General features: G+C 43.5%; 1 protein-coding gene across 2 annotated transcripts in view; it reads right to left on the bottom strand.

Annotated features, from left to right (window-relative positions):
- Positions 1–12,783, bottom strand: part of GLE1 (GLE1 RNA export mediator) — a 35,417-nt gene extending 22,634 nt beyond the window's left edge. For both annotated transcript variants that reach the window (XM_075560691.1, XM_075560690.1), the window contains exons 1-6: positions 12,625–12,783; positions 10,588–10,812; positions 5,423–5,533; positions 3,111–3,259; positions 2,861–2,921; positions 2,353–2,607 (exon numbers count right to left, since the gene is read on the bottom strand). In XM_075560691.1, the coding sequence (XP_075416806.1) occupies positions 2,353–2,607; positions 2,861–2,921; positions 3,111–3,259; positions 5,423–5,533; positions 10,588–10,812; positions 12,625–12,723 (900 nt within the window). In that variant the 5' untranslated portion in view covers positions 12,724–12,783. The remainder of the gene's footprint in view (positions 1–2,352; positions 2,608–2,860; positions 2,922–3,110; positions 3,260–5,422; positions 5,534–10,587; positions 10,813–12,624) is intronic.
- Positions 12,784–13,730: the final 947 nt, after the last annotated feature.

A 13,730-nucleotide genomic window follows, 5' to 3' on the forward strand; every position in this document is an offset into this window, starting at 1 on the left:
ATACCATGACCCCAATTCTATCTTACCAATCTGACAAGACCAGAATATGTACACTGGTACAGATACGAGCTGGAAGCACAGGGAATCCAGAACAGATAAACCCCTCAGGACCAATAAGGGGAGCAGCAATACTAGGAGGGTAAGGGTGGGGTGTGGCGAGTATGGGGAATCGATCACAATGATCGACGTATGGCCCCCATTCCAGGGGAATGGAAGGCAAAAAAGTGGGTGAAATGAGACAGCAGTCAGTGTAATACATGGGGGGAAAAAAGGATGATTTATAAATTATGAAGGGGGAATTGGAGAGGGAGGGAGAGTGGGGAGGGAGGCAGAAAAATGAGGAGCTGATGCCAGGGGCTCAAGTAGAAAGAAGATGTTTTGATAAAGATGATGACAACATATGTAAAGAAGTCTGACAAAACAGATATACGTATGGATTGTGATAAGAGCTGTAAGAGCCCCCAATAAAATAAATTTCTTTTTAAAAAGGCAGCAACAAGCTGCTATTTAAACAAATTAGTTTTATAACATTTTTCTAATTACAATTTTCAAAACTAGAAATGCAGTGGTCCATAGCCACCTGTGATGAGTCACTACTGCACTGTGGAGCAGACAAAAATCCTACAGGGCAGTGATCCCCGACATGCAGCCCCCAGCTCACAAACAACATGGGGAACACAGGGAGCATTAAAAGGCACCTCAGGGGGAAACTGCATTCTGAAATTCTCTAGCATATAGGCAATTTTACAGGACAACAAACCTTATTCTGAACCTGTTCAAAAAGAAGTAGCAAGAGACAAAAAGACAAGGGACACAGAGTCTAGAGAGTAAAAGGCTTACGGGACTGTTTGACCAAGTGTAAGTCCTAGCTCAAACCTTGTGTGGACGTTAATTTCCAAAGCAATTGCTTCCAAAAAATAAAATTGTGACAGCCAAGAAAATTCAGACACTGACTAGATGTTTGATCCTATTAAAGAAATTAACTTTAGATGTGATTTTGGTATTTTGGTTATGTTAGCAAAGAGTTTCATCTTTCAGCAATTAATACTACAGTACATTTCATATGAAGCAGTATGTCTGAGATTTACTAATATTTGTCTAGGATTTACCATAAAACAATGTGGGGTAAAAACACAGATGGAGATGAGATGAAAGACTATTTTGTTGAAACTGGGTATCGGCGCATAAAGTGTCTTGAAGCTATTCTCTGCTTTTATTTAGATTTAAAATTCCACAAAAAGTTAACAAAGGCCATAAAGAAAATTCAAAGAGCATAACAAAAATATACTTGTCTCAAGTAGGGTAAGTACTTAAAGAGTTCTTAAAATTTTAAACTCACATAAATTGGCTTTTTAAAAAACATGTAACTCCCAACAGAAATATGAACAAGAATATGCAATTCACAAAGTAAGTGCAAAAGACAGGCAAGTATGAAAAAAAAAATCCTTCAGCTTCAGCCGTAATTTTTTAAAAGGCGAATGATAACAACAACAAAAAAATCACTCCAAAGGGCAAAGATGTAGGGAATGATCCAATACAGCAATACCCAATGTTGCCAAGTATGTAGTGAAAAATGGCCCCAGACACTGCTAGTGCAAGTGAACTGGTACAAACTTTCTGTAAAATTGTTTGAACTGAGAACTTCAAGATTCTAAGTAAATTGGAATGTACATCAAAGAAATAATCAGATGTACAAATGAAATGTCTAAGAAATGTTATCACTGCAGTGTGATGTGTGCAATGAAAATACTGGAATTAAATGTTCAACAATAGACGTATTTCAATACATTCTGGTATGGTTATATGTTAGAAGTATCCAATTCTACCTCTTCATTAAATATTTATTGAATAGCTACTATTCAGTAGTTCATAAGGCAACACTTACAATTACATTGCCTTAAAAAACATAAAAAACTTTGCTTTTAACAATTATAATTACATGTTCAAAATACAATGTTAACTGAAAAACATGATATACATTTAAGTTTTTTTCATTTTTTATCTTAAGTATTTGCCCTCATTTAACCAACAATCAGTCATGGCTGCTAAAAGCTCAGAAGAATCTTTAAAATGAAAAGTATAGGAGGTACATTATTGAATAAGCACAAGCATTCTGTGATCAGAAGAAATTTATTGGCTCACCCAAGATGTGACATACCTTACCCTAAGTTCAATTTGCTGTGGGGGTAACAAACGTACACAACATCGTGTGAGAAACAAACCCAAATATGAGCAGGTTTCCTTTCTAGCAAGTAATGCTCACCATTTTCTACAATGAGCACGCTTTACTTTTAAATCAGAAAATAACATTCCCTGTTTCAAAGCGAGAGAATTGTTCTGAAGCCCCCTCACCTGGGAAGTGGCCCGCGTCATCTCTGAGACGAGGCCGCAGAGCTGGTTGCCTCGGGTCCGGCATGCAGCTAGGTCCGTCTTGAGCAGGTCCTTCTGCGTGTCAGAGGAGTCCAGCTGCTGGTTGAGGTGCAGCAGCTCCTCCTGCAGCGCATAGAGGCGACGCAGGCGGACCTGGCCCTCCTCCTTCCGAAGCCGCTCCAGCTCCACCTGCTTTAGGCGCTGTTGCTCTGCCTCTCGCAGTTTCAGGTTCAGAATCTACAGAAAGGGCCGTTAAGTTACTTCTTCCAACGGGCTCCTGGGCTCTCTCCTACATCCTTCCAGCCCTCTGCAGGCGGGACAGTCTCAAACCAGCAGACGGGCCCCGAGCAGGAAAAGGACTCCCCAAGGCATGGGCAAAGAGACATAGGAGCGTCAAGTCGTCCACGATGACTGCTTGCCAGAATTGTACTCTTCCGGCAGCTTATACAGTGGCAACAAACTGACACCCACACTGATCCTCCCGGCTGACCTTTGCTCTGTGCCGATGCTCAGCTTTTAGCTTCTCCTGGTGGCCCAGAGCTTCTCTGGTGCTGAGTGAAAAACAGGAGGACGGGTCAGACATGCTTACTAAAATGCTCTCCTCTCCTGACAGGCTCTCGCTCCTGGGTGCGCACTGGCGGCTTCCCCAAGGACGGTCATTTCCGGAAGCGCTCAGAAGCAGCGGGGGAACACGTTTCAATTGACCACGCCAACACCCTCATCCTAACTCACGGACTCACCTTTTCTCCATGACTTCCTGCAGGTCCTTGAACTCTTTATGCTGCTTCAGCTCCTTCTGCTCATCGAACCTCTTCAGCTGTTCAGAGGCCATCTCAGAGAGCGCTCGCACCTTCCTCTCCTGCTTCTCCTGCCACTGCCGCAGGCCCTCCTGGAAAGGGTCAGCGAGCGCATGCTTGGGGTACCTTCCTCATTGACATGTCACCCAGCCAAAAGCCCCTCACAACATCAGATACTCAGGGACAGGGAATCACCGTTCAATTTTCAGGAGTCATTTCTTTCCTTTGGTTTATCTTGAAACTCACCTCACTGGGGAAACTTCTCCAACGTGCCCAAGGTATAAGCTGGGAATGCCAGACAGCAAACTCACTGCCATCAAGTGAATTCTGATTCCAAGTGACCCGATAGGGCAGGCTACAACAAACCCTGTGGGTTTCTAAGACTAATTCTTTATGGGAGTAGAAAGCCTCATTTTCCTTCTGCAGAGCAGGTGGATTTGAACCGTCAACCTTGTGGTTGCAGCCCAACGTGTAACCCACGATGGCACCAGGCCTCTGTCCAATTCCCAGAAGCTGGGTATAATTTTGCCTTACAGACAGAAGGGACTTTGCAGATGTGGTTAAGAACCCTGAGCTAGGGAGGTTAGGTTGTAATCACAAAGGTGCTCTTCCACCACCATTACCAGTACCCCCACCCCATCCACAGGCACTCACTCCCATTCCTGAGCCTCTGGTGGGCACTAAGAAATGCTGCCTGTACATGTCTCTCCATTTAACTTACGTCACTCAGTATAATTAAAACATGATCTATTTTAGTTATCTGCATCTTATTCTCCCACCAGCATGCAAGTTCAAGGGAAGCATGGGTTTGTGACTACTTTCCTCACTATTTACAATGTCTCTCCCATGCAGGTGTTCAATTTCTCCTAGTGACCACATAGGACAGGCGAGAAATGTCCCTGTGGGTTTCCAAGACTCTGTTTGCAGGAGCAGAAAGCCTCATCTTTCTACTGCAGAGCTGCTGGGGGTTTCAAACTGCCGACCTAGTGGTTATCAGCCCATACCTATTAACCACAGGTGTTCAATCCATTAATATGGCTTTTAATTTATAAACTTGTATACTTAAAAAAGTGTATTTTTATAAAAAGCATGTATTATTTCCAATTTTTTTAAAAGGCAAAATAAACTTACTAAGATGAGCTACTTTTCCCCCAAGAGTCTGATAAGTTCCATCTTCTCCGTAGAAGCTTATCCGAGAATCCCAACCCACCCTGATGCCATTCTTAAAATCCCTACAGAATGACTGAGTAGTAATAATAATTACTTGCTACCTCTCAGCAGGCATTTTAGATTTCTTACGCAGACGTCTTGCTTTCCCAGTCTGAGCAGATTAACTGCAGGGACGCTGTCCAATACTGCTTTTATCACTCTATTTACGCAACAGTCTCTGCTCAAAAAGGTGTTCAAACCTTTCTTCGCTCCCGTCTGTATCGTAATTCCCTCCTGGGCATGGAGCGTATCTAAAGCTAGTGCAGTCCTTCCTTAGCATGGTCTCAAGGGATTTCAAGACATGCTGCCAATGTTGTGGTGAGGTGCCATCGAGGTGGCTCCGACCCACAGGGACCCCGTGCACAACAGAAGGGAACACTGCCTGGGTCCTGCGCCGTCCTCCCAGTGGCTCCTGTGCCTGAGCCCACTCGTCACCTCTGTGTCGCCCACCTCAATGAAGGGCTTCCTCCTTTTCACCGCCCCTCTACTTTACCAAGCACGATGTCCTTCTCCATGGCGGAGTCTCTCCTGACATGTCCCAAGCACTTGTCTTAAAACCAATGAATCTTTTCATATTGAGAGAGACGTCCTGGCTCATTTACCTAGCCAAACTCAGCCGCTCACTCCTACAGCATATCACATGATCTGAATGCGTGTTTCAGAACTTGCCATCTGACTCGACCACGTGACACAGGACGTGTGATCCTATGCCCAAGAACAGCAAGCCCTAAGTGCTTCATATACATATCCCATTTAATTTTCACATAACACTATTAACTCCAAATTTTAGAGTAAACAAAAATCAGGAGAATCTAAATAATTTTACCATGGCCATAAATAAAATAGAAGAGCCGGGATTTAATATCAGATATGACTTGAAAGTGCCCACTCTTAAAAGCTCTGTTTCATTATCTTTTTACGGGAAGTACTGGTTGCAAACAGGCAGAGTGTACAGATTAGTATACGGTGGCTTTCACAGACACTGGGGACTGCATTAAAGTATGGCTCTCCGTGGTCAAGCCTGCCTTACTTCACGGCTCACTTACTGTTCTTTTCATCCTGTGGGCCAGTTCACACATTCGGATGCAACCTTCCACTTCAATTCCCCGGGAGGACCGAAGCAACAAAGATTCCGTAAACTGGGATTTATGTTTGCCCTAAATAGAAAATAAGGAGTTAGGCTTTTAAGATGGTGAATGAGTTATTATCCTTTCTAAATGAAGATTACATCCTTACTTACAAACAACAACTAAACCATTTGGGTTAGAACCAATGTGTACTTCATGATAGTAGCTGTGACAGGTAGGTTTACTGTGCCAAGCTGGCCAATGAACACATGTGGGATTAATTGAAGGGTGGAGAGATAAATGGCTTGGAAAGCCTCGTCTTTCTTGTCTCTTGCACTTTGAGGATCAGACCAGTGTGCGGCTGCCCTAGCTTGCTCTCTGCCTCCATTTTCAAGCTACACTACCTGTGGGACAGCTTACCCGTGGACTGTGTCGCTGTAATTTGAGATTCCTTCAAAATCTGCTTTGCCACACCATTGGAATTTACATCTCTTGAGCTGGGGACTGTCAAACCCTGTCATCTGGCTGTTGGTGAGCTGCCTTGCTGTTTGCTGCCTGTGCCCAGATAGCCTGAGTTGCTCTACAGAGGACGACCCGGCGGCCCTCAAGACTCGAACGACTGCCAGTGTACTAGCTGTCTCACGGAGTTGCACTGGGCTATTTATAGATTGTTTATCTATATAAATAAATATAAAATCATCAGTGTCCTGGTTTTGTTTCTCTAGAGAACCCTAACAGTAACATTGGTCTGTTTTCCTTAGGAAATTAATATATTGCTTTTGGTGGTTTTTGCTTGTTTTGCTGTATATCATGTATCTTTCTCCTTTCTTCTGATGAGTCCATTTATCCTGGGCAATTAAGATGGAGCCAACTATAACCCCTATTTTTCCACCCTCCTGGCTACAAGGGCAAGCACCTATAACCAACCAGGCAATCCCTCTGTACCCACTGTCTACTTCAGAAACATAGCCTATAACTCCAGCTGGGGCAGAGTTTCCCAGAAGCCTTCTCTCTTTCTGGTAACCTAAGAGGATGTGCACCTGGGGCAGGCAACCTCCCACAGTGCATCACACCATCGAGACCCAGGCAGAGGAGCAGAGGGATAGGAAAAGGCAACACCCTGTGTCTAGGTCACTGGATCAAGTCAGAAATTACATCAAGCACTGACAAATCAAATGTCCATCTTTTAGATTCCAGACCCACTCTTAGACTTCCTGGGTATATGAGCCTACCACTTGCTTAAGCTAGTTTAAAATGAGTTTGTTATTCAAGTACCAAAAGTTTCCTAAATGATATAATAATAATTCCTTATGTAAGATCATCTAGGGAGTTTATTTAAACCACAAGAATTAAGAAATGTTATGCTTGGAGAGGATCTCTGCATTCTGGTTGTTATCAAATTTACTGATTTGTAAACTGAGGCCCATGAGGGGGAAAAGACCTGTCCAATGGCTTAACCCAACAATGTCAAGTTCACTACTACACCCTGAGTCCTTCCTTCACACGCTGCTGTTCCTGAGAGGCTGCTCATGGAAACGTTCCTTTTTCAAGTAACTACAGGTAATTATAGGAAGTTATTATACACATATACACACACATATAGGGAAGTACTGTGTATTCTTCACTTACTTTCCTCCAATAGGAAAAAACTTTCATAAATATTCTAAAATATGTAAAAAAGCAAACTGGTGAAAACCACACTCCAATCTTCATTCAAATTTCACCTGTTTTTACACCTATTCCTTTGTATGTTATTATTGCTAGGTGCCATTGAATTGGTTCCAATCCATAGCAACAGAACAAAATAGTGTACATACATTTCTGTATGATTTTATTCTATGTGTAGAATCACATAACCACCAGAATCAAGCTACAAAATTGTTCCATCACCACCCGGCACCCACAGCCACCTTCTCTTCTTCCCTACTCCCTGGCAAGCACTAATCTGGTCTCCATCTGCCCTCCTGCTGTTTCAAGAGGCTGAAATACTGGACTCATATTGAGAGCCTTGGTGGCGCACTGGTTAAGAGCTTGGCTGCCAACCAAAAGGCTGGCGGTGTGAACCCAGCGGGCGCTCTGAGGAGCAGCGTCTACACAGAGAATATTTTTGAAAGCCCAGAAGAGTTCTATTCTGCCTTGTAGGGTTGACCTGACAGCAACAAGTTTGGCTTATTCATTATTTTTAAAAATCATTTTATTGAGGGTTCGTCCAATTCTTCTGACAATGCATCCATTGTGTCAAGCATATTTGTACATTTGTTGCCATCACCATTCTCAAAACACTTGCTTTCTACTTGAGCCCTGGTTTATTCATTTTTCAACATAAAATTCTATTTAAAAAAATAAACCCCTACTTGTTGGCAAAGAAAAATAAAGATTTCCCAACCCACAGTGGCAAGGCTGGGGTTGGATTTAAGGGTGCAGTAACTTCTCTCGGTTTTGAAGGGTTCAGGCCTCAGTCTCCCGGGACAGCGTCATCGACAGACACGACAATCTTCGTGCTGTCTATCCCAGGGAGGGGAACGGGGCCCAAGGCCTTAAACGCTGTGAGCAGGCATTGAAGACACACCCAGTGGCTTCTGTGCATTAGGAGCAAAGGAAAAAGAAGGAAACCGAGCCCCAGAGAAAAGTAAGTGTGCACGGCCAAGAGCTTACAGAAGCCACCGCCTCATCTACCCTCAGACCAGACACAGACGGTGCCAAGTCACTGACTATTCAAGACCACAGAGACAAACAGGAGACAAACAGCACAGAATTCTTAAAAAGTTCAGACTCACTCGACCAGTTAACTAACGGACTGCCTGAGATAGTCTTTAAACTGTGACCTGATTGGCACTCAAAGTCAAGGGTATTGTACAAAAATGAAAAAAATGTTCTAAAATAGATTTTAGATTTTAAAATTTCATGATGACTAAACAACTTTCTTTACATTCAAACCACTGCCTTGTATGGTACATCAATAAAACCACTTTAAAAATTTTGTAAGCGAATATAACCTGTGAGTAGTTTGCCATTGTAAAAACAAAGAGGTCAACCATTACTCTAAAGCCAAGGTGAAAGAGAAAGGAGCAGAGAAATCAGAGTACTAGAAATGAAACAACCAGACTAATATATTGCCAACAATGTAGTTAATAGAATGCAACAGTTTATATAGTGTCTAATGACAAGCTAATTTGCTACTTAACTTCACCAAAACACAAGAAGGTATTATTACAATAACAATAATAAATTAGATATGGAGGACAAGGACAAAATCACTAAGGATGACACTTAAGTTTCAGCTTTAAATAACAGGGCAGAGAAGTCCAGTCCATGACCAGGTTGGGTTTGCTACTGCTTTTTTCCAGAGTGGGGCGATAAGAGAGAAGGATAGATAAATAAGAATCTGGTTTTACATATAGTGCTATTTATACTTCAAGAAGCTTCAGATTACTGATTGGAAACAACGTGCAGACAGCAAAACATTAGGTTCTGAGTTAAAGATAGTAAAGTTGTGAACTGTGCAAACAGAAGCGTTTCCTGGGCTAAGACCTCCCGAGCAAGATTAAGAGAAGGAAACAGAATAACTCAGTGGTCTTTGACAGCTTCCTTGCATTGTGCCCCAGGCTTATCTTGTATAGTTCTCATCTAAGCCCTGAAATCTACCATTTCCTCACCAAATTTTTGGTTGCTCTAATGTGAAAGATATTTAAACACCTCAAACTGGATACTAAGGTTGTTTAGTCATTGTTATGGGGTTATATTATTTCTTCTTTTTGTATTAGAGCTAAAAGAATTTTTTTAAGGAAAAAAAAACAAGCTCACACTAATATATATATATAGAAATATAAATCATTTTTATTGAGGGCTAGTACAACTCATCACAATACATACATCCATTGTGTAAAGCACATCTCATCTATTGCCATCATTCTCAAAACATTTCCTTTCTATTTGAGCCCCTGGTCACACTAATATTTTTATTGAAAATGTTAAGACTACCTTGGTTTTACCCTAACATATTTGATTTTTATACTTGTAGTTCTTTCAATGCTAGAAATGTTTTTTTATATTATTAACATTATTAATCCTACAATATCCCAATGCCATTAAAACTGTCAGTACTGTGTCTGAATGTCACTCTGGGTAATTATACTTTCTCTTTGTGGGTTATACTTGTTATAAAACAATGTTTGCTTGTTTCTGATTATTTTCTATTTTTAGGGGGTGTTTTCTGGAACAGAAAGTAGAGTTCTAAAAATATTATTCTGTATCTTGTTTTCTGTTTTGCAATATATTCTGGAGCTCACACCAAATAAATATGTGTCTCTCATTCTTTTTTAGCCTCATGCTACTCCAGCTACATAGGAATGCCAAAGCTTGTTAAGCCAATCCCTTTGAATGGTTTTTGGCATTATTTCTTATCTTTTGCTATTATATATGGTTAATACTGCTGTGAACAGTTTTAACCAGGGGTCCTCAAACTTTTTAAACAGGGTGCCGGACTATAGCTTTAAAAAAAATTATGAACAAATTCCTATGCACACTGCACATATCTTATTTTGAAGTAAAAAACAAATGGGGCAAAAACACCCGCCAGGCCGGATAAATGTCCTTGGCGGGTCGGATGTGGCCCACAGGCCATAGTTTGAGGATGCCTGGTTTTAAGTGTACATTCTTTTTCAGTCTTACCAGAGTTATCTTTGGAATAAATTTTAAAAAATTCAAACCTGTTGTCCAGTGGATTTCAACTTAGAAGGACCCTGGACAACAACAAAGTCGTACTGCTTCCCAGGGATTGCGAAGCTGTCAATGTTTCTGGAAGCACTCTACTACATCTTTCATGGCAAAGCAGTCGTTGGTTTCAAACCACCAACGCTCAGGTTAGCAGCACTGGTGGTCAGTAGTTAAAGAGCAGGCTGTAAGTCAAAAGATACTCTATTCTTAGCACCTGAAATAGGAATTTCTCCTTTTAGGCCTTCTTACAGAGACCACTCACTAGAAGACGTAATGAGTCATGTCCCAACAGGTGCAATACAGGTGCAATTCACACAGGTGCAATAAGAAGCCATATCCCCAAGGTCATGTCATTTTCATAGGACAATATTAGACACTTCCATTTTGTAGCCACCAAGTCTTTGGTCTTAACATGACTGAAACTTTACCTTGGCTCCATTTGGTGGTTGTGTTGGGGAAGCTGGTGAGAATTCGGGACTTTGGCTATGGGATTTGGGAACAAATGAGAGCTGGTCTCGGGCTGCAGTAGCTTCAGGTGATGCTGCTGTCTCAGAAGGTGGGGAGTTCTCTTGCGTATGGGGTAAGACATGATCTACCACCCATCCAGAGTAAGCAGACAGCTTGGGAGTAGACATGCATTCTTCTAAAACATCCTACAGAGGAAAGAAGAGTTATGCTCAGTGGACTATATTGAAAGCCATCGCCAGCCACTGATTCAATTCTGACTCACAGGCCCCTTTAGACAGGGTTTCCAAGTCTGTCCATCTTCACAGGAACACACGGCCGCATCTTTCTACCAAGGAAAAGTCTGTGGGTTAAAACCTCCAACCTAAGGTGAAAAAGCGGCCATCTAGCTCAGAAGCAAATAAGCCCACATGGAAGAAGCACACCGGCCAGTGCGATCACGAGGTGCCCAAGGGACCAGGTATAAGGCATCATGCAAAAAAAAAAAGATATGTGTGTATGTATGTGTATATGTATATATGTATGTGTATATATGTATATATATATCATATTAAATGAAGGGGGAAGTGCAGAGTGGAGACCCAAGGCCCAAGTGTCGACCAATGGAGATCCCCTCATAGAGGGGTTTAGGAGAGGAGATGGGTTAATTAGGGTGTGAGGTAGTATCGATGAAGAACACAGCTTTCCCCCAGATCCTGGATGCTTCCTCCCCCCAACTACCATGATCCGAATTCTACCTTGCAGGGCTGGATAGGACAGAGGCTGTACACTGGTGCATATGAGGGTTGGAGGTACAGGGAATCCAGGGTGGATGATACCTTCAGGACCAAGGGTGTGAGGGACGATGCTGGGAGAGTGGAGGGTGAGTGGGTTGGAAAGGGGGAACTGATTACAAGGATCCACATGTGACCTCTTCCTTGGGAGAGGGACAGCAGAGAAGGGGGGAAGGGAGACTCCGGATAGGGCAAGATATGACAAAATAACGATGTATAAATTACCAAGGGCATATGAGGGAGGGGGGGGCGGAAAAAAAGAAGACCTGATGCAAGGGGCTGAAGTGGAGAGCAAATGCCTTGAGAATGATTGGGGCAGGGAATGTATGGATGTGCTTTATACAATTGATGTATGTATATGTATGGATTGTGGTAAGAGTTGTATGAATCCCTAATAAAATGTAAAAGAAGAAAAAAAAAACAATAAACCTCCAACCTTGTGGGTAGCAGCTCAGTGCTGAAAACACACACACACACACACACACACACACAGTGCTGAACACACACACACACACACCGGCTCCCTGGAAGTATCCAAGGGCCTAAGAAAACACAAAGCCCAAAGTAATCCCATTAACAAACAGAGATAAAAAGAAAATATTTCCTTGATAATGATCCTGATTCTTAGTCCTCCTCTCAAGAATATCAGGCTAAGTAATCCTGGCTCAAAAAAAAAAAAGGAACAAGGCACAGACTGACACTCATGTCTATTTTGAAAGCAATCTAATTGGACATAAGAACCGAACACAAGACACACACACACCCCCGCCACTTGTCATTTTAATTTCACATTTCCTTCGGCCTCCTTCTTAGAGTTCGGCTGCTTCTGCAGTAGCCTTCGCTGGACAGCACTACGTTTGGTAGAGGAGACCAGAAGAATTTGAAATGATCACACGAGGCTGGTAGGGGCCGTGGAGTGGCCTCGAACTTAAAATGACCCAACGAAACCTTGCGGAGTCCTGCACCGGCCTGCGGCCGTGAGAGACGCGGTTACTGAGAAGGCAGAATTAGGCGGCGCCTAAGTGTAGCCTGCGAGCTCCGCCAACAGCTAAACGAGGCTGGGAATGGAAGGACCGCTGGAGGAACGAGAGAAACAGATGGTTGGAACGCTTGCTCGGGACCCCGACAAGAGGAGGTGCCAAGGGCTGAAGAAGAGCTGGGTCCCGCTCGAGGCGGAGGGGTCTCGAGGGCCGAAGGCTCGAACCCTCTCCGGAGCCGTCCGCTCACCTCGCCTCGCAGCTGCCAATCACGGCTGTAGGTCAGGCGGCCCTTGTCAGATCTGCGTAGCGCCCGCAGGGTCTCCCAGGAGCGGCCTTCGGAAGGCATAACGGGACCGGCGGCAGCCTCCTGGAGCCGCGGATCACAAAACCAACCCTTCAATCAGCCGCCCGGAAACGGGCATTTGCTTCCGCTTCCGGGGCACGAGCCCGGACGCCCCGCCTCCCTTAACGGTAGTACGCCCCGCCCCACCGCTGACACTGGCCCCGCTCACGCGCGCTCTTAGGCTGGGAGAGCTAGCGCTGCTAGCGGTGGCCCTCGGGTCCCGCTTCATGGTATTACGTATATCAAATCCAAGACTGTTGATCAGGATATGCAAATATTGGAGCCCCTGTACCCAGCTCCTGGAAACGTAAAAGGGTGCAGCCTCTGGAAAAGTCTGGCAGGTCCTCAAAAGATTGACCGTGGTTAGCATGAGCCCACGATTTCTTACATATGTATACAAATATTCATAAACTCGACAAAATAAATACAGCCATGCAAAAACTTGTAAACAAGTGTTTCTAACAATTATTCATAATAAGCCAACAAGTGAAAAACACCAAATGTCTAACTGGCAAATGGATAAGAAAACATAGCCTTATCCACACAATGGGAAATTATTCTGCCCTAAAAAAGGGCCCACTGCACAAGCAAATGTGGCACGGAAAGCTGATGGTGCCCGGCTATCAAGATACAGCCTCTGGGATCTAAAGGCTTGATGGTCAGCCATCCAGCTGAGATTCAACAAAGCCCACATGGAAGAAGCAGACCAGCCTGTGTGATCACTAGTTGTCAATAGGATCAGGTATCAAACAAAAGATCATATCCTTGTGAATGAGGGGGGAGTGCGCAGAGTAGGGACCCAAAGCCCATCTGGAAGCAACTGGACACTTCCTTACTGAAGGGTAATGGGGAGATGAGCCAGTCAGGGTGCAGTGTAGCAACCATGAAACAACTTTCCTCTAGTTCTTTAATGCTTCTTCCCCCCCACCATCATGATCCCAATTCTACCTTACAAATCTGGCTAGACCAGAGGATGTACACTGGTACGATAGGAACTGGAAACACAGGGA

The sequence above is a fragment of the Tenrec ecaudatus genome, chromosome 10, assembly GCF_050624435.1.
Source record: "Tenrec ecaudatus isolate mTenEca1 chromosome 10, mTenEca1.hap1, whole genome shotgun sequence".
NCBI classification, from domain to species: Eukaryota; Metazoa; Chordata; class Mammalia; order Afrosoricida; family Tenrecidae; genus Tenrec; species Tenrec ecaudatus.